Raw genomic sequence first — 19016 nt, forward strand, 5'->3', positions numbered from 1 at the left:
CTTTCATCAACTGTGAGAACTGCTAAAGTGAGAAAATCGAACTGTATTGTGTTTAACTGTCAGAACTGAGTACCAGGCGCAGAATAAGTTGCTTTGAATCGTAATGTAATTTTTCATGCAATATTCTAAGATAATGCTTGAGAAATGTTTTAATTTTCTTTTTTTTTTTTAAGTGAGTGAAATGCAGGATGAATTGGGAAGCTTTACCATCAGCCCAGATTAAGAGACAAAGTCTCATGAGAGAGACATTTATATCATTCGAGATTAACAAACATTAAAGCATGGGTAGGAGCATTTCTATAATGGAGACTCCCTCTGTTTGTTTTCTCTTTACTATGCTTTTACTATGCATTAAAGTGGGTATATTAGGGTCTTAATTTTTGATCTCTCTCTCTCCTCTGTAGATGTTCTTAGAGGCGAAAGATTATGAGCTCATTTAGTTTTTCTTCTGGATCTGCAATACTGTGGATGTTATTGCAAGTAATAAAAGCAGCAGATCTGTAATCTTAGCTCATTTTTGCCTGGTCGAGGCCAGTGCAGGTGGCATAGCAAACACTCCTGGAATCCTTCTCAGATCTTGTCAGTCATATTTCCAGTCTTCCATGCTACACTGAGTACTGAATTTTCGCTGTTTGCCAGATCAATGCTCAGAAGAGGGGTGTTAATTTAATCATTTAATGTTACCAACAGTTTTTCATCTGATACACTTGACTACGGGGTTGTGTGTTACGGGTGAATAATATTGAAGTACAGACATTCCTCCAAAGACTGCGGTGGCCTAACTGACTTAAATTATTTGATTATTTCCAACTGCCATTCTGTTCAGCTAATAGCACGGGCGCTGATGAATCCTCATGGTGAGATTTTGCAGACTGGTAGTCAGAGCTGCAGGGAAGATGGCTGAGATGTGTTGTTTTTTTGGGGGGGGACGCTGAGTGAATCCCTTGATACTGAAAGTAGCTTTGACAGACTAATGCTGAAAATCTTATGCACATTCAGTCCTTTTTCCCTTGAAAGACTGCACCTGTAGTTTACAGACTTAGTGAAGACTGATGTAAAAAATGTACAGCTTGTAAAGTTCACGCCAGCAGACAAATTAAAAAAGATGTTCACAGAAGCATTGAACCAAAGTTCATGATATAAAGTGAATATACAATCCAGAGTCTGTAATTAGCTAAATAAAGCTTTTTCTAATTCCCCCAACAAAAGCAATCTTTTAAATGCACACAGGAAAAGCCTTGTTCTTGGATGTTGCTTGTAATACAACATAACTTGGAAGATGGTGTGGGAAGTTACTGTCTTCAGTTAAGCTCATCAGCCTTCGAGCTAGGAGAAGACTTAGGACCTTTGGAATATTGCTCCTTTCTGAGAGGTCTGTGAGGGCTCTTTTGCCCCTGCTGTTGGATAGGATGGAAGTCTGAGGTTGCCCACTGGCTGCTTTCTTTCTTGTTCCTATCTGTTATTTGTTAAATGTCAGCAGCTTTATGAATTCTCATGTAGTAATGGAGGTGACTTACTTTACAGCTACAGTGAGGCTGTGCCAGGTCCTTTGGCTGGAACCAGAAGATACTTTCGATTTTTATCTTGCCATAAGCTAAAACTAGTACAGAACCCACAGGGATGTATGGGCAACTGCTATGTCTAAGTTGGAAGGAATTATACTTTTTTTTCCCCCACAGAATTTCACAAAAATCCAGCCAGTGTAACAGTCCTGGGGGAGAGAAAAGGTTGAAAGTTAGTGCTTAGTTGAAAAATGCCTGCATCCTATTGGACTTGCTGCTCTCTTTCAGCAGAGCTTTGCTTTGATTAGCTCTTACCAGGTGCCAGTAGCTGGTGTACACTGTGCCTTGCTGCTCTGGTGTCACGTCTGGGGCTCAATGTCCCACCACACCTGGCAGGCTGATTGCTGATAGGGAGCCTCATTAGGAGACCTCTTCACTTTTGTGCTTCGCTGCTCTGAATCCCCTAGTTCAAGGAAAGAGAAAGCAATTTTGAGAGTTTGTTCTCTGGTGTGTGGTTTTCACAGGGGCAGTTTTGCCTTCTCCCCACGCCCACTGTGGTTGTGTCCCTACAGCAATGTAGGAAGGCTCTGAGCTTAGACAAATGTTCCCCAGGGAGGGTTTTCTGTCTTGTAAGATGTGTTTCCTGAAATGACTTCACTAGAGCTGTTCAAACTGGGAGTGTTACTTTGTGCATCCCTGCAAGTCTACATCAGTGAGGTAGAGAAATGGTAATTTTGCTCTAAACCAGAGTGTGTATCACTGTAGTGAACACGAGTCGTTTTCCCAAGCGAGATTCTTTTTGTGTGAATTAAGCTCTTTCATGCTGAAAGCTTTAGGAGTTTTGGACATTCTTTCAGTTGTATTTAGAGGCAAAAAGATAAAAAATGAGGAATAGGAGTGATAGGAAATAGTGCACAGGAGGAAGATAAATGACTTTTTAATTTGACTTTGTTGATCAGTGACATTAGCTCTCTTACAGAAAGTGACATACTGTTTGTTACAAAATTTCTGGGGAATGACCTCATGATTTGATGTATCACAGAGGGAATTTAGAAGGACTTTTTCTCTGAAGTCCAAAACGACCTCAGTTGAAGCCAGTGCAGTATTCTGGTTTTACAATATTGGTAGCAAGAGCTGAAACTCAGTTTGCCATGTAAAACAGTTTTACAGGCAAAGAATCAAATTTAACTCCATTGCAAATTGTGTGACAGCGTGATAGAACCAAAGTGGCAATTGAGAGATGTGGGTTGCCTTTGGACAAACAAATCTGTTCCTAATTGAGAAAAGCCTAGAAACCTGTAATTAAGTGCAGTCATCTGAGTGATCCTGTTGGGATTTTTCTTTTGATTATTAGAGTATTTCAGCTTGATTTTTTTGATTGATCAATTCTATTACTTGGGTGTTTCAGTCCTGTTCTCTGTGAAATGTGGATGAGGGAATCAGAAAACCAGTGTAGGTGCAGAGAGCATGAATTAGATGAAATTTAGTTATATAACTCGAAATTGTGCAAACAGCCTATTTCATAAGATCCCTAAAATTGTGGCATCTTATTTATCACTAACAACTGAAAGAGTAGGGGGAATAATCGTTTCATCTAGACTGTTTATTCCAGCAGGAAAAGACAAAAGAAGGTGAGGGGAAACTCATGATTAGAGTGCTCTTAGGGAATGGAATCCCACGGTCCTGGTGTCCAACTCCAGCCACGAGCCTGAAGAACTCAGGGAATCAGTTTAGAGGAGCAGGTGGGAAACCTAACTCAAAGAAACATATTGAAAGTATTGGTCATCCACCAAATGCGTTACAGCAATGTCTTACAAAAATTGCATGAAAGACATTTGTGAATACTATCTTAGCAACGCGAGGAAATGATACTGGAGATCCTATAACAGGATTCTGGTATACGTTTTAGTATGTTGAGAAGAGCTAAGCAGTGAGCGTCCTGCTTAATGGAGTTCAGTCCCATCCTATATTTCAGATAGAAGAGAATCAGGGCTTATTTTGCCCCTGTAGGTGGAAACCTCAACATTGAGGTTCAGTGACAGAAGAAGGCTTCAGTTATACATAAGGCCTGAGGAGACGCTTAGCGGGTCAGCCTTTTCCTAGGCAGAGTGAGCCTAATCTTTAGCCTGTTATGTTGTGCAATTACCTTAATCAGTGACTTTTGTTCAGCGCTCAGTTCTCATTGTGGAAGGAAAATTTTATTCCTTTTACAGCCTATCAGCTATGCTCACTTCTTTGTAATTCTTCTTCCCTCAACATCTCTCTTGAACTTCTTTGATAGAGGCTTAAAGCCTTTACTTACAAAGCAGTTCCCACAAGAAGTTGATTAAGGTTTTGTTGTTCCCCTTCCTACCAATCTGGCAGTATTTTTCAACTTTGCCTTTAAATTAGGAACTGTCTTTTCACTGTATGTACTACCTGCAGCTTGCAGTAGTTTTGATCACCACCATGTGCTGTTGAAGGTCTACCTGTATGCAGTCCTTTCTTGCTTGATGTTTCTTTTACTTGTGTTAAACAAGCACTGGATTTATAAGGGAAACACCTGGCCTGTGGCTCCTGCAGCACAGAGTTCAATTGTGCTCCTTCCTGCTTCGTATTGGTTACTTCTGGCTCCTTTTCTATACAGTTAATAGTTTTTTCTGACAGGAAAGGAATAACGAGTATCTTGGAGCACAGAGAAAGGCAATGTTTATGTGAGAAAAGAGCAGACCTTGTCGAGTTCCTGCAACGAGAGGGCCATCCTGCTTCAGGTAGGAGGGCACAGCATGGCTGCAGGGCAGAGGTGCCTGCCAGCGGGCTCCTGTGTGCTCCCAGGAGCACCGCGTTGCGCCTCGTGGCTTTTTCCTCTCCGGATGTTACGCATCCCGGTTTCTTGGCAGCTCCCTCCTTGACTTGCTAATTCCTTGCTCAGAGAGCAAAGGTGTTTCCAGACCCCCTGAAGTTGAGTTTTTGAGTTCAGTGTGTCGCTCGCTCTTAACACAGGGTAATCAGCCAGGGCCATTGCTTCCTGTGATCTCTCCTGGGATGATTATAGCAAACAGGAGGTGCAAGCAGCATCATTTTTACCCAGCGGAAAGCGAAGCAGGGAGGCACAGCACGGGCGCCTCAGCCCCGCTCCTCCTTCAGCTCTGAGGGGCAGAGCGCTTCTCTCGTCATTGTCATGCGGAGAGGTGCGGGGCGGAGGTGCTGCAGAGCTCCCTGCAACAGGGACCTTCGCACTTCGGGAAAGGAAGGGAGCTTTATTTAGTTCTTTGTTGGGTACAGCCCCCCACCGGCCTTGGTTGGGTGCCCTCACAGCCCTCCCAGCAGTGGTTTTTGCCCCTTTTTTCTACGTTTCCCTGAGGTGCCAACAGTGCAGTTCTGCCCTGAGGGCCTGGGAACCTTCTGGAAGTGGTGGGAAGCTTCCAGAAGTGGGCTCACATCTGTTCACAGCATCTCTGCTGCTGCCAGCTCCTCAGCGCCTGGCATGGGTCTGTCTTAGGGGGTGGTAGGTTTTGCATTTTACCTTCTTTTTCCTATGTCACCTGAGTGCAGAGTGGCAGTATCCACGAGAGAAGAGGTGTGCAATGATAAAATAAAAATCCTTTGTGTGGGTGAAAGCATTGCGCAGGCCTGAGGCACACAGGCGGCCCACTCCTTGAGCGCATGATAATGTTTCCAGCATTGCTACCTCCTCAGCACTTGGTTTTGACCATTTCTCTGGTCTTTCCACTGAGATCTCCCAATGTTCAGGTTGGATATTAGGAATTTCTTCTCAGAAGGAGTGGTGATGCAGTGGCACAGGGTGCTCAGGGGGTGGGGGAGTCACCGACCCTGGAGGGTGTTCCAGGAACGTGGGGATGTGACACTGACGGATGTGGTCAGTGGGGGGCGGGGGGGGGGGGGGGGGGGGGGGGGGGGGGGGGGGGGGGGAAGGGAGTTGGCGTTGGACTTTGGGGATCTCTGAGGTAATTTCCAACCATGATGATCCTATGACTCTAACTGGAGGACAGCACATTTTAGGATTTACTTAGAGCTTTGAGGCTGCCGGCTCTCCTGGCCAGGACTGGGCCCGCATGTGGCCTAGCCTGTGTGGTGCAGGCTTGTGAGGTGAAAGCTGCTCTATTAAGTGCTGCTAAGAGGAAAGATACCAGAAGGTTTTAGTGGCTAAATTCATTGCTGTGTTCCCATGTGTTCTTGCCTGAACCTGTTGCAGTTCTGTGGGGGAACAGGAACACGGTGGTTTGTGTGAGCATCTGGGTGAGTGTTGCTCCTTGGAGGTTCTGCCTGAGGGTGATGAAGGAAAGCACAGCTTCTATAGCTCATTTCTGTCAGCAGGATGGGGAGCAGGGACTCAATCTCTTTGACAGATTGTAGTTGCTCTCGTGCTTTCCACCCTTCCTCCCCAGACCTCTCTGAAAGCTTGAAAAGGGGGAAAAGAAAGCTGGAAATGTAGAGGTATGTAAAGAGCCAGTAAAGCAGCTGGGATAAACGGGCTCCCCCGGGAGCCAAGGAATGATACAGACTGATGCTGGGATATGGGTGGTGAGTAGCAGTTGGATGAGATTAATTGTGACAGGCAGGGCAAGGAAACTGGGACTCACAGGGAGATAGATGGAGAGGAGGGCAGAGAAACAGCTGTGGTAAGGATCTTGAGGCCTAGGAGGGAACTGGTGTTGGCCAGGCAGAAAGCAGTGACAAGGGTGGTGCAAGGATGCTGAGCTGAGGGGAAGGGAGGTAGGCATGGGGTTAAGGGGAATGGTCACTGGAGCTGGAGGGAGAGATTGGTGCCTGGGACTTAGCGAGAAACTTGGGTGCTGCAGTCTTACCTGGGCGGGTAGGGCTCAGGCAAAGGTTTGCTTGCAGTAGAGACAGCAAAATAGGGAAGAAGCACTGGGAGCTCAGATTTGGCAGCGCTGTGGGGTGTCTGTGCTGTGTGCTAATTTCTAACAAATGTTTTGGAGGATAAAACTTGGATCATGTGTATTTAATTAGTGACTTGGAACCTTAATTTTCTCTGCTTAGGTTGTTCACCTGTAAAGCTGAGGTACTAATACCCTTTCCTCTAGCAGCAGTGGCATGAAAAGAATTAATTAATTGCAGTCTCAGATACTGCACTAGAATAATTAACTTGGTCATGGTCTGTTCTGTCTTCAGAGAAGGATTTAAATACAGTAGATTTACTGTTCAAGGTGTGCCTTGAACAATAAAAAAAAGGCATAAAATCCTTGCTTGTTAACAGGTGTTGTTTGCTCTTTGTTCTTTGCTTTGTGCACTGGCTGAGGCAGGGGCCCTCTGGAAGGCAGCGTGTGATCCTGCCATTGAGGACAGTGTTCTAACACATGTCCCTGCAGGGCTGGGCAAGGTTTCCTCTGGGGCTTTGTCACGGTATTGTCTAAGGATCTGCGTCCGTGACAAGGGGGACAGGCCCGAAAGAAAAAAAAAACGAGAGAAGAGGAAGGAAAGAAAAAAAAAATTGCCGGCGATAAGAGCCAGCCCCCGGGCGGTCCGGCGGCTAAAGCGGCAGAGAAGCCGCGGAGCCGCAACCTGGGAAGAGGGAGACCCGTAGACGGATTTAACACAAAAACAGCGGCACCGATCTGAGGAGGAACAACTAACTTTACTAAATATATCAAAATGAGGCTAGTGGAATTATGATAGAGGGTTTACAGGCTGAAAATCTTACCCAGTAAACTGCAGGAGGACCACGTGCTTTCTCCGCCGGGCTGGGAAGAACAGACCCCACGTCTCCCACGTGGCTTCACCACCCCCTCTAACCCAAAGACCCCTGGGGAGTGCACCTCCTCCCCTCCCCCTCAGAGGGCCACACCAAAAAAGGTAGTTTGCAGTAACCGGGGAATTAACTCTTTAACTGCCCGTACCTTACATGATGTAATGATGTGGAATACCGACAACAAAAAATCACAAAACCATAACAGGCTTCAACACTGACACCTGCCTAACTTCTTATTTATATTTGTTCTTTCAATATAGCTCATGTTTTGGTGTTTTGTGTGGGTGATGTAGGTGGTTTTTTTTTTTTTTTTTTTGGTGACAATGAAGAAATGAGCCTAAGGGGTTTTATTTTCTGCAAAACTGACCATTGTCAGCAGAGGGAAATGATCTGGAGTCAGAGTACAATGAGCTGGGTGGGGATGAGTGAAGTGAATCATCAAGAAATGAGAGATTACTTGAGACATAACGACTGAACGGTGCTCTCATGCTCTGAGGATAGGCAAACTGCTATTCCCTTTGCCAGAGCCCAGACATGGTTTTTAAGACACTTGTAGGTACCCATCCAGTGTTGGCTGTTTCCACTCCTGTCTCAGTTTGAATTACCCTGGAGGCCTAAGACTAAAATATATCCCACATACTCATACAAAAATACAATTTGTAAATCCTCACAGAGTTTCCCTTTCCGTATACACTTTTTACCCCCTTGCCCTCCTAAAAATAAAAGACATGTGTAGACCAAAATAGAAACTTGGTCATACAAAGCTACAGTGACCGATTTCCAATTTTTTTTCCATCCTGGAAGCTGTCATGCTGCCTTCTGTTATACTTGACATTTTTTGGGTTTCTCATCATGTCTTTAATGATGAGGGAAGAATTCTGAGCACGCATTGCCTCTGCTCTTGGCAGTTATTTTTGCTTTGCTGGGAGGCAATAATTGTTCTCCTTGTCTATCTTCATTGCCGCTGTGGTAAGTACAGAGGGACGTGGGAGAAGCACTTCAGTGTTTCTGTAGTATGCTAAAAGCCTGGAATGCTTCTGGCAACCTGTTGACGAAGTCCTGTAAGGAAGATAAGCAGAAAGAAAGCAAAAGGTCTCTACTCTTCGGTGGGTGGGGGAGGGGGGGAGCGGAGAAATTAGTTTCTGACATTGCCAGTAAATGTGGCATGCTTCCACCGCTGCATGAGCAACTAGGTCCTTAAAATGAGAGGAAATCAATTTAGATAATGAGAATAGCAGTTTGATTTTCTTGTGTCTTCATCAGAACAGAAACACAACAAAAATGTCTTTTTTCCTGCATAGGATATGAGTGACCTGATACTCCTAAGTCTTATTATACTACACACAATCAGGTTTTATTAACTACTTATTTAGAAAAGGAGAATTACACCGGGGTAAGAATATCGTTCTGTAATATGTCACAGAGTGGGCTTGTGTGCTAGTGATGTGTGGTGAGCACTGGAGTTGTGCCTCTATCCTGGGGTGAGTCCCCTGGGTGGAGAGCCCAGTGCTGCAGGTCTGCCTTGCAGGAAAGGTGCTGGGATAAAAGAGAGCAGAATGGGAGTGTTGCTTGGTCAGATGGCTTGCAGAGCAGAAGCACTGGGTTCTCACTGTAGGCCGTGAAGCCAAGTGGCCCTTCATGGATGCCTTGAACCCCAAGAGGGTTCTTTAGATTTTTGAAACAGTTTTAATGAAACTAACAGCTTTAATGAAACTAACGTATTTCATTTTAGTATCTGTTTGATAGGGATATTTCTGTTAGTTCTGCTTAATTAAATGAAAAAAAGACACATGATAATGTTTCTTTTTTAAGGTTTTGTATCTTTAAAAGGTACACAAAAGCAGATACAGACTAAATGCAAGGGGTGGGCATGGAAAACTTCCTGCAGCGAAAAGCCCTGCTGTCTTCAACTACCTATCAAGAATAAAAATTAGATGCTACTTGAGACCTCAGCCTATTTCTTCTACGCCAAACTCTAGATTAGTCTTGCCACCTGCAGTGTGGGTGTATAGGTGACACGGGGGGACGCTTTTTCCCTCATTTTTCATTTTTGCCACATAAATGGTGGGAAGTAATCATGTCATACTGTGCTGGTTTATGGCATTATATCATGTGATTGCCTTGCCTTTTGTGGCCTATTCAATGATACAAAATGCAGAGCATTAGTATTTTTTTTTAGTAAATGGACAAAAAGAAAGATTTTGGCACCTGGTGTCCACTAAAACATTCATCTAAATCAGTAGTTACATAGGCTGCATACCTGCTAAAATAGCAGAGTTGATTCTGTAATTCTGACAACAGAGGGGTCTGTGAATCACTGGTTTGACACAGTCAGTACTCCAGCTGAGCACTAGTGTTCTGGCTCCCTAAAATCTCTCATTACAGTTTTCCCATTCCCTGTCCTCCAACCCTGTCTGCTAATGTTTCTGGATATCCCATTGATTCTCTCTGCTATGAACAGGAAAAAAAAAAGTAGTTTAGGATGATTGCAGCTGCAGGGATTGCTTCACGGGGCTTGTGCTCCCCCTGTGTGTAAGGGTGGCTCCTCTGTTTGAAGCTGGGAGTTCTCCAGTTGGCAGCAGTGGGAACGGATGCTTCCTACAGCGGGCAAGTCCGTGTTGTTAAGGTAGTTGTGTTTCTCGCTGCTCCTCCTTCCCCCACCTTTTCCTTTTACGTTTTGTAACCTGCAAGGTGGCACAGATGCCCTGAGCGTGCAACAAGCATGAAGCTGGATCTTGGAGGTTAAACGCTCGTTGCTTCTCTGATAAAAGGCTGCCTCCAGTCGGCACGCAGACCTGCCTCTGCTTCTCTCTCTCTGCTCAATGTGTGTGTACCAATGTTGGAATTTCGGAGCCTGCTCTCAGGACTAGGGAAAACAACTAAGCCAGGGTGTGTGGGAAGAGAGTGGGCTTGATGCGTGTGTCATGGTTTTTCGTGGTCTGTGGAGGTCTCCGCAGATATTCGTCATGCTGTTTGGAAGATGAAGCAGCACAGCCATAGGACGTGACATTTGTGGAATAAACTGGGAGATGCTGGTGATCTGGAAACCTCATGCACTGGCCTTTATCTCCAGCCTTCCTTTTAAGGGAATTTACTGAGGAGTTGTCGAATCAGGACTCTGTGCAGTATTAGTTACAGTAGTCTAGCAAAACAGGGAAGTTGCTTAGGTTTACTTCATTGTAATTAGTTACAAAACCAGAAGAGAATTAAGTTTTTTTTTTATGATGGTATTGCTCGCAAGTTTAAAAGTCGCAGTCCTCTCTCTGTGTTAGCCTTTTGTTCTCTGATGCTGGCAGTGCTTTTAATGGTTTTTGATGTCTTGCAAGTACCAGCTTTCAGATGGGATATTCTGCTTCTCTAGCTTTATGCCATCCTAATTGTTTCAAAATGTAGTCATTAAAACAAAAAGTAAACATGATTGCTGGTGTTATTGCTAACGGCAAGAAATGCAAAAAAGGGGGACACATGTGGCAGTTCTATTTAAATAAAAGCTTATTTTCTGAAACAAAGGCTTGTGGAGCGAGAGGGAGCACTTAGTACCCCAAGCACGTCTGCTGTTACGGATGAACCCACAGCAATGGATGCTATCAAAGTTGTCATATTTTATTCATGAGTTGTGGTGTGCTTGGATGAAATAAGAAAAGCTCTGCTCCAAATCATAATTACGGTGTAAAAAGATAAAACAGTTATTATTGTGGCATTTTTGAAAATTGTTAGATCTCTGAAATAATTCATCTAAAACTTGCAGGGAATGACTAAGTGCGTTAGCCGTGCTCGTGCCTCTTTGCTGAGGGGCTGTGTGCAGCATATCACAGGGATGGAATTGATACATATTTGGGGTGAAGGTATAAACGTGTTCTCATGTGTGTTCTGCAAAACAAGGGCAGCCAGAATTTTGAATATAAATGTAATTGTAAAGAGGCTGACAGCAGAAATTTTACTTCAGCAGGGAGAGGCCTTGACGAATGCACCATGCCCCATGCCGTTACCACATGGTTAGTAAATAAAACACAGCCAGGAGTTAATTTTCTTTAGCAGCGATGCACGAGTGATTTTTCTGAGGTAAAGAAGACAGGAGGGAGAATGAATTCATGGCACATATTTGTTTATAAATTGCATAAAGAAAACGAAGAAAAAACATAAGATGTTTAGTAAAGAACAAGCAAAATGCTTTAAAAGTAATTAAGCAACTGTTTAGAGTGCCACCGTTGGAGCTTTTGACCGCAAGAGCATGTCAGTATATACTTACTTTGAACTTGAAGGGTAATTTCACTGCCTTTAGTTGGATTATTCCTATGATGAAAAGGCTTTACTGGACTGGAAATCAAAACTTCTGTGTGGGTGTAGCCAGGTCTGTGTGCTGCCAGAACTAGCACTGGGCACTGTACTCTCTCTCTGGAAGCAAAGGAACTGAGCCAGAGGCCTTTGTTTTAAGGAACAGCTATCGACTGCTGAGTTCTGGTGCTCAGATGTGTGCACTGAAGGACACAGGCCTTCACCAGGGAGACAAATGCTGCTCTCTGTGCGGCCCTGCTGGGGTTGTCTTCTCAGAGAAGTTTGTGCTTTTGGCCTCTTCTGCTTTGCTGGGATCTTGGCATTACTCTGAAAGTCTTGGTTATAGGTTATCTCTGTCAATGAGAAATTAGAATTATTAAAATTTACTAAAATGACAAATCAATCATTCCCTCTGCATAGTTGGTTTAGAAAGCTGAAGTGTTTCTAGATGGCAAATGCACTGAGGGGGTTATAGAAGGGGGAACTAAGCCCAGGGTGCCCTCAGTAGTTAGTTGCAAAATGTACCATCTCTATCTGATTTTTGGCTCCAGAGACTAACTGTCTTCCAGTAGCATCTCCATTTAGATGTAGATTTCTTGTAAATGTGGCTGAAGAACATGTTTTGCCAAGTTCAGTGTTACCTTTTTTTCTTCTTCAAGATCACTTCCAATTTTGGGGGGCTGTGACTCTGAGCTTACCTGAAGGTGTTTTGTAGAAGGGAATAAAAAAAACGGCCACGTTTGCTTTTGTGTGAAGCCAGAACAGAAGCCATATCTTTAGGTGGCTCGTTATCCTGTGGGGCACTGGCACTTAATGTTCTCTGATGCTGAGCCCTGGGGTGGACAGTGCTTCTGCGAGATGGCTGCCGTGTTGGTAATGAGTCCTGGAAACGAGTGCTGCTCACCAGTGCAGCACCCAGGGCCGCTGGCTCTGTTCAAACTGCTCCTTGGGACCATGTTGCTAGCGCAGTCTGTGCTCTTTTGAACTGCTGTTACTTTCAAAATTTGCAAACAGCAGCCTTTATCACAGTTGCAGTGATGCGATATGTTAGCTAATACAGATAAACAGCGGAAAAGAAGTTATAATCAGTGACTCCTGCACTAATTAACTAACAAGGCTTGTAATTTGATTAACTCACATGATTTAAGAGCAGACGATGCACTGTTAGCGGTAGCATAACTTCTGGAGTATTCCTACCAGCTCTGGAGCAAGCAGTTAATTTAAGGGATCATCCATTTGTAAATAGTGTTGATTTCAGGACGAGTCCCTTGAGGACAAAGCTGAGCCTACTCGAGGAGGCGAGCCCGAGCCCGGTAGCTGCTTGAAATATTGCAAATGAGGAAAAGGAGCTGCCTGAGCAGCAGGAAATGTGCAGCAAGGTGAGTGCTGCTCTCAACAGCGAGGTTGTTGCAAAGCCCTTGGGATCGCTTGAGTTTCCAGCTTGTGCTCTGCACCCACCAAATGCCTGGAAGGTCCTGTCAGTTGCAGTGTTGTGCATGCACCCAGGCCTGCTGCTCGTGCTTCTGTTGCTGGAGGAATGACTCTGGCGCTTGCCTCAAGTGTTCCGTCTGGCTGGGTGGAAACGAGAAGGGTTCTGGAGATGGGAAGCCCGGATGTCGACAAGAGGGGCAGCCCCTGCAGTGTAGGCTTTGCTGCAGCTCTTTGCTACCACGACTGCTCTGTTGCCCCTGCTTGGGCTGGGACTTGACGAACAGAGGCGGCTGCCTTCTCACTTGGTGTATATTCATTTCCAAGTCTTGCATGATATCTGCTGCTCTGCTTATCCCAGAGCGCTCGGTTGCCCTGGTTCAGGTTGAAACGCTGATAAAGCAAACACAGGGCTTAGCCTCTCGAACAACAACTTAATTAACATGAGTGTGGTCATTCCAGCCAGTGCTCAGGTTGGGCGAGCTTTCAAGTAGTGAAGAACCTGACAGTAAGCCCCTAAGTCAACTAACTGATTGGCTGGGGAGAAGCAATGAGTTGATAAGCAGCAGTTTCATTTCTTTAGTGGCTCAGAATTCTGCTGTCCCTGGCATCCGGAGTTTTAGGACTGGGTTTGCATTAGCTTCCTGAGAGGAATGAAATGTATCTGTAATTTCAAATGCTAAATTAATTTTGTTAGGCGAGACCTAGTCGTAAGCTAGTTGACAAACGTACATCAGAATAACAATGATATCTGAATGTTTACTGCCAGGCTAGTTTTGCATCATGCAGAAGAGGAGTTTACATTGGATTATACTGTTTTTCCATCTTCTCTAGCGGAACTGCTTTTTCTGTATAGTCATGGGAACTTACCTTTGTAACATTAGCTATTCACCCTGATAATTGCTCCTTCCTCTAATTTAATGAAAACCCATTAAACCGAAAGAATAATTAAAATGAGACATCATCTCTGTAGGAGGCTTGCATATTAAAATCACCAAGCATTTCACTGCAGATGGATCTTATTCTTGAGGAACGCTGTTTGAAGCAACATGTAAAAAGTGATTTATAATGAATAATCATAATTTAGAAAGCTGTGCTGTTGAACATGATTTCCTACTGTTTATTACCAACTCTGAGCGGAGCTAGCAAGGCAAGAGCGAATAAAGCAATTAGAATGTCTTTTTTGTGCTGGTGAGAATACCTGGCAGCAGAAACGCACTCGTGGGAAAACATCACACCTTCTCTGATCTTCTTTGGTAGGCCCTGAAGGAGAAGGGATAAGTTCTGTCACGCTCTTTTCTGTGCTGAGGAATGGTTGCAGAGGAGCAGGAGCAAATGGGCAGTAGGGCATCTGGTACAAGTACTCTTCGGTTTTATTAGTTCTTTGAAAGACAGTTTGTGGGACCAGTGTGGAGAAAGGAGTCTGTGCACTTGGATGCAGAGGCTTTGGTGAACACCTGCCTTCATTGAGAAGGGTTTTGTGGCACTGTCTTCTGTTTCCACCCTGGAAAATTTCTGGACACTGCCACTTCTACTCTTGGTTCCATTCTGGGAAGCTGGTGTCTTAAGAGTGGAGTGCTGAGATAATTATTTATTTATGTATTTTCCTCTGAAGAGAGATTTAGGTCTTATTGGATTTTGCCCTTAGCAAGGTAAAAGCCAATGTGCTGCAACATTTGATTCTTTAATTGCTGTCACTGAGATCCAGATTCCCTCTTGTTGTAGGATTAATTCCTACGTGCTTGTCCGGCATGACTGTGCAAAGGATGTCCCAAAAGCATGTTTAAACACATAGCTTTGCAATGATTGAAGGTACCAATAAAGCTGCATGCTCTGCGTTCCCTGCTGAAGTAAGGAAGTAAAACAAAAAAGTACTAAGGCAAGGTACTTAATGACAAAGCATATCTTGTTACAGAAGACCCGGTTTGATTTAGAGCTGCATTTTAGTAATTTTTTCTAATGGAAGCATTTAGTGAAGAATAAAGATTTCCCCGATGGATTGGAATTCGTCTTGTAAGACCAGTTGTGTGATTTTCATGGCTTCCAACTCCAGTCCAAATGGTCATATAATTCCCTTCCCTTTCATACCGTGGATTATCCACCCTGAGAACTTTGCCTGCTTTACCTTTTCAACCTAGAGGTATCTTGTGCTTCTCTGTTTTGCTGAAGGAAGAAAGTTCACTTAACACTCTGAGATGATTTGTATCTGTTGTACTTTCAGACTGTGTGAGCTTTTTTTCTTTTAGAAGCATTCTAGTATATTTAAAAAGCCCTCCAGACAGTCGGTATTTCACATTAAGAAAATATAATCACATAGAAGGGCATATGAAAGTTGTATCTGCACTTATTTATTTATTTCATTTATTGCTGAGATTGCATTATCATTCAGGCATGAAGCGATGTTTTGCTGAAGATTACTGTACAAGCCTATATTCCTCTATATTATGTAGGAAATATGGCATTTCATTACAAGCAGGCAGTTATTTTTATAGAGAGTGTAAAAAATATTTTCCCTTCGGGCACCTGCAGTGAGGGGGTGTATATATGTTCAGGCTGTTTCTTTCTTTCTTTTTTTTTTTTTGGAGTGAAAATCAGCTTGCAAATAGAAAGCTCTTACTCTAAGTGGATTGTACTCCCAATTCATTAGGATGGTACTTCCTGCAGAAGTGATGCAAAACATGAATTGATGACATACCTGGAGATCTTGTGGTCCTGCAGTGCTGTCCCTGAGACCCTGTGTGCCTCCTTCCTGCAAGCCCTCAGCAAGCACATCATCTTTGGAACAGCAGGCCGCATGCCACATGCACCCCTGCCCCATGGATGTGAACTCCTGGATCCCTGTGAGGCTTTTCGGGCTCCTGTGCTCCAAGTCCAGCTGCGGGCTATTGGGTCTCATCTGCCATGTCACTGCTGAGCTGCTGGGAAAGCCCCTCTCCACCCCTTATTGCATCCCTGTTTCTACACCTGCAGGTTTGTCTTTGGTTGTGCAGCGAGTGGATGTTCTTGTACACTGGTACCTCCTTGGCTGGTAACGAGCAGATCTACGCTGAACGAGTAGCCCCATCCTTAGAAGTGTGTTGATTTTTTTTTTTTTAAAAGCTAGATAACTTCCTTGTTATGGGTTACTTTAGAATAGGGTTGCAAAGCAGTACCTAAATAATGTTTGTTACCTAGCAGATTGAACCCACGTTTCTGGAATTTCAGAGTTTTCTATCTATGGCAGAGTCTGCTTTTAATCAACAGAATTAATACGAGGTGCTGTACATATTGTTAATGTATTTGTGACTGAGAACTGGTCTAGAATAAAATGTGTCATTTCCAAGCACGTTTCTAACTGGAGTAGTCAGTGCATTGATTATTCACTGATCAATCTGGCTAAGGAGCCCTATATTTGTATAAAACTTGGTGGATATATGGGGGATGTGGCTTTAAGTCTGGGAACATCTATAATGAGAACATGTTGGGTTTTGCATGACTCAATTGAAATTTCTGCACATGTTCCACTGAGAGCACTGCCTGTGCTTTCACTTAATGCAATTTTTGAGAGCTACAAATAAGCAGTATATTATTTCTGATGACTGTAGCACCTTTAACAACAACAAAATGGCGAGATACAAGGGTTCTTAGGCTTCAGAACAAGATAGCTGTCTTTAGCTGTCAATGTTTGGTAATTTTATCTCTGAATTGTACTTGCACTTTGATACTTGGTACCAATGGATTTTCTGCGTTGGTTGCAAACAGGATATGTGTTTTAAACTGGAGTCATTAATAGTGAAAAGTGCATTTAGTGTAGTAGAGGATGCACTTAGCAGTTGAGTGTAATGTTGGAGGTCTTCCTGGTATATGGGATATGTAGTCTTGTGTCACCTGTGTCAGCTGTTTCAAAGAGGGCTAAGTAGTATTTATGGCCAAGAACATCTGCTTGGTAAGCTGCGTGAGTGTAATGACAGACATAATGAAATCGTGTAGGTAAACACAAAACCTGCTCCTCTTCTGTGCTCTAGACTTTCCTCTTCTATTCCCCTTTGTGTTGGCTGTGGAAACTACTGTTCTTTGAAGCTTTGTTCTCTTATGATGGAAGTTGTATTGGACAGACAAATAGTTTGGTGCTGTAAAGTGGACCTTATATTTATCTATCAGGTGAATTTTGAGCCTCTGGCAAAGGTTTTTAAATGATGAGTTGTGATTTTTGAAGTCTAATTTGCAGTATTTTTCAGAGGTGAGCTTTCCAAAGTGTGAGTGTGTTATGCATTCAGAGTGCGTAGTCTCATTTGAAGGGCTTTAAGCTGTACAGGAAAAGTTGAGACACCCAATTACAAAACATGCTTGAATACTTCTTCCTTAGAGTTTGGTTTCAGTCTGTGGCATTCCCGATGTTTCTGAGTTTCAGGTTGTTTTCAAGCTGGTCTCTTCTCTTTCAGTTTGCAAAGCCTCAGTTAATGATGCTTTTTTTTTTTCTTGCAGTGAAATTCTGAATTGTAAATCTCATCAGTCCTTTGTGTATTACAGCGCTCATGCTGGGCCAGATTCTCAGGATTCAGTAGAGTTATATGGTTTTCTACTGGCTGAGAATTTGTGTTGGCATTTTTGGCTTCAAAGTAAACCTTTTCTAAAGGAAGCTCCCCGGGCTTCTAATTGGTTGTGACATCCAGGAACTGCAAGCAGCACAGGTTTGCGAATGTGTGACAAAGGCCCAGCATGAGCAACATGGGAAGGGGTGGGAAGGTGAAATGTCAGAATTTCTCTGTTTTGTCATTTAATCATCTTTGGGAGTGATGATATATTGTGAATAAAAGGATGAAATAAAAATGAATGTGTTGAGGGATTGTGCATTTGAATCTTAGAAGATGAAACAAGAGAAGGCATGCTGCTGCTTGGACATGGACAGGATTAGTGAGACTGAAATATTTCTGGATCTGCCTGGTCACACTGTGGTTTAATAAATATTGCATGAGCTGTCACGCTTTGCTTGCTTAAACTGAGAAATCCCTGAAACGATAGCATATTGCAAGCATGTCTTGTATTTATTTCTTGGGCAGAAGCACAGCCATATAGCATTATTAGCAATAATACATCTCTGCCTTACACAGTGCAAGGACAGGTTTCCTCTGATGTACAATGGAAAGAAGGTAACAGAGCTGGTGGTAAAAACTGAAATAGGAGCCTGCTGAATTGTGTTGGGAGAGGCAGTGCCTGAGACTCCTCAGAATTTAGGAGCCTATTTATCTGACTGCAGCACACCTTATTTACAGCAACTTAATCTGCTCACAGCAGACACAAAAGGCTCGGCATCCCATTAAAAATTGTCAGAAAATCAGTAGCTGACCACTTGTGAACTTGTCAAAGTGACAAGTGGGCATGCTGACAAGGTGCCATTTGTTTGGGTTTTTTTCATTGAAGAAATGCAGCGGTAGCGCGTGGTAGATGACTCTTGAAAATGAAAAATATTGATGGGAAAATGAAAAATGTAATCTGAATCTTTCTGACTTAGCATTTTTACTGGAACGATGTTCCTCTCCCCCTTCCCCCCCCCCTTTTTTTTAAAATAAAATTCTTAGATGTAGAAAGAGAAATCCATGCAGCGCCCCATGTGAGTGAGAAGTTGGTTCAGCTCTTTCGGAATAAAAGTGAGTTCACGTTTCTGGCGACCCTTCGACAGAAGGCATCGACTTCAGGAGTTGTGCTGTCCATCCGAGAGTTAGAGCACAGGTAAGAGGAAATTTTCTCTCTTGTTGTCGTAGTGACATAAAAAGTACTGAGTGCTCAGTGGCCCATTGTGACAGTGTGTTGAAATGGCAGGTGTAAAATCGGACACGTTAGTTAAAGCCTCTCAACATAGTTTGCAATTGCTACTTTTTGCTATATTTTATTTAAACAGGAGGAGTGCATTATTTATGTGTCCTGGTCCATAAAATAACTCCAATTAAGAAACAAGAGGGTAAAAACCAATGAGGCATAGACAAAATGTATTTTGGAGGTTGTAAAGCAGTTTCTACTATTAGTTTATCACGTGCACTTGGAGTTTGCTTTTTCAGGAAAGTTAAACTCATGTTTCCTGCTTCACTATGCTTTAAAATATCTTAAAATAATATTCTCGC

The 19016-nt window shown here is 43.4% G+C and overlaps 1 protein-coding gene across 1 annotated transcript in view; it reads left to right on the forward strand.

Moving 5' to 3' along the window:
- Positions 1-19016, forward strand: part of NELL1 (neural EGFL like 1) — a 286742-nt gene that overhangs the window by 4371 nt on the left and 263355 nt on the right. Inside the window, exon 3 of the mRNA XM_021402069.1 lies at positions 18477-18627. Coding sequence (XP_021257744.1) covers positions 18477-18627 — 151 coding nt within the window. The remainder of the gene's footprint in view (positions 1-18476; positions 18628-19016) is intronic.

This window comes from Numida meleagris, chromosome 6 (assembly GCF_002078875.1).
Source record: "Numida meleagris isolate 19003 breed g44 Domestic line chromosome 6, NumMel1.0, whole genome shotgun sequence".
Lineage (NCBI taxonomy): Eukaryota > Metazoa > Chordata > Aves > Galliformes > Numididae > Numida > Numida meleagris.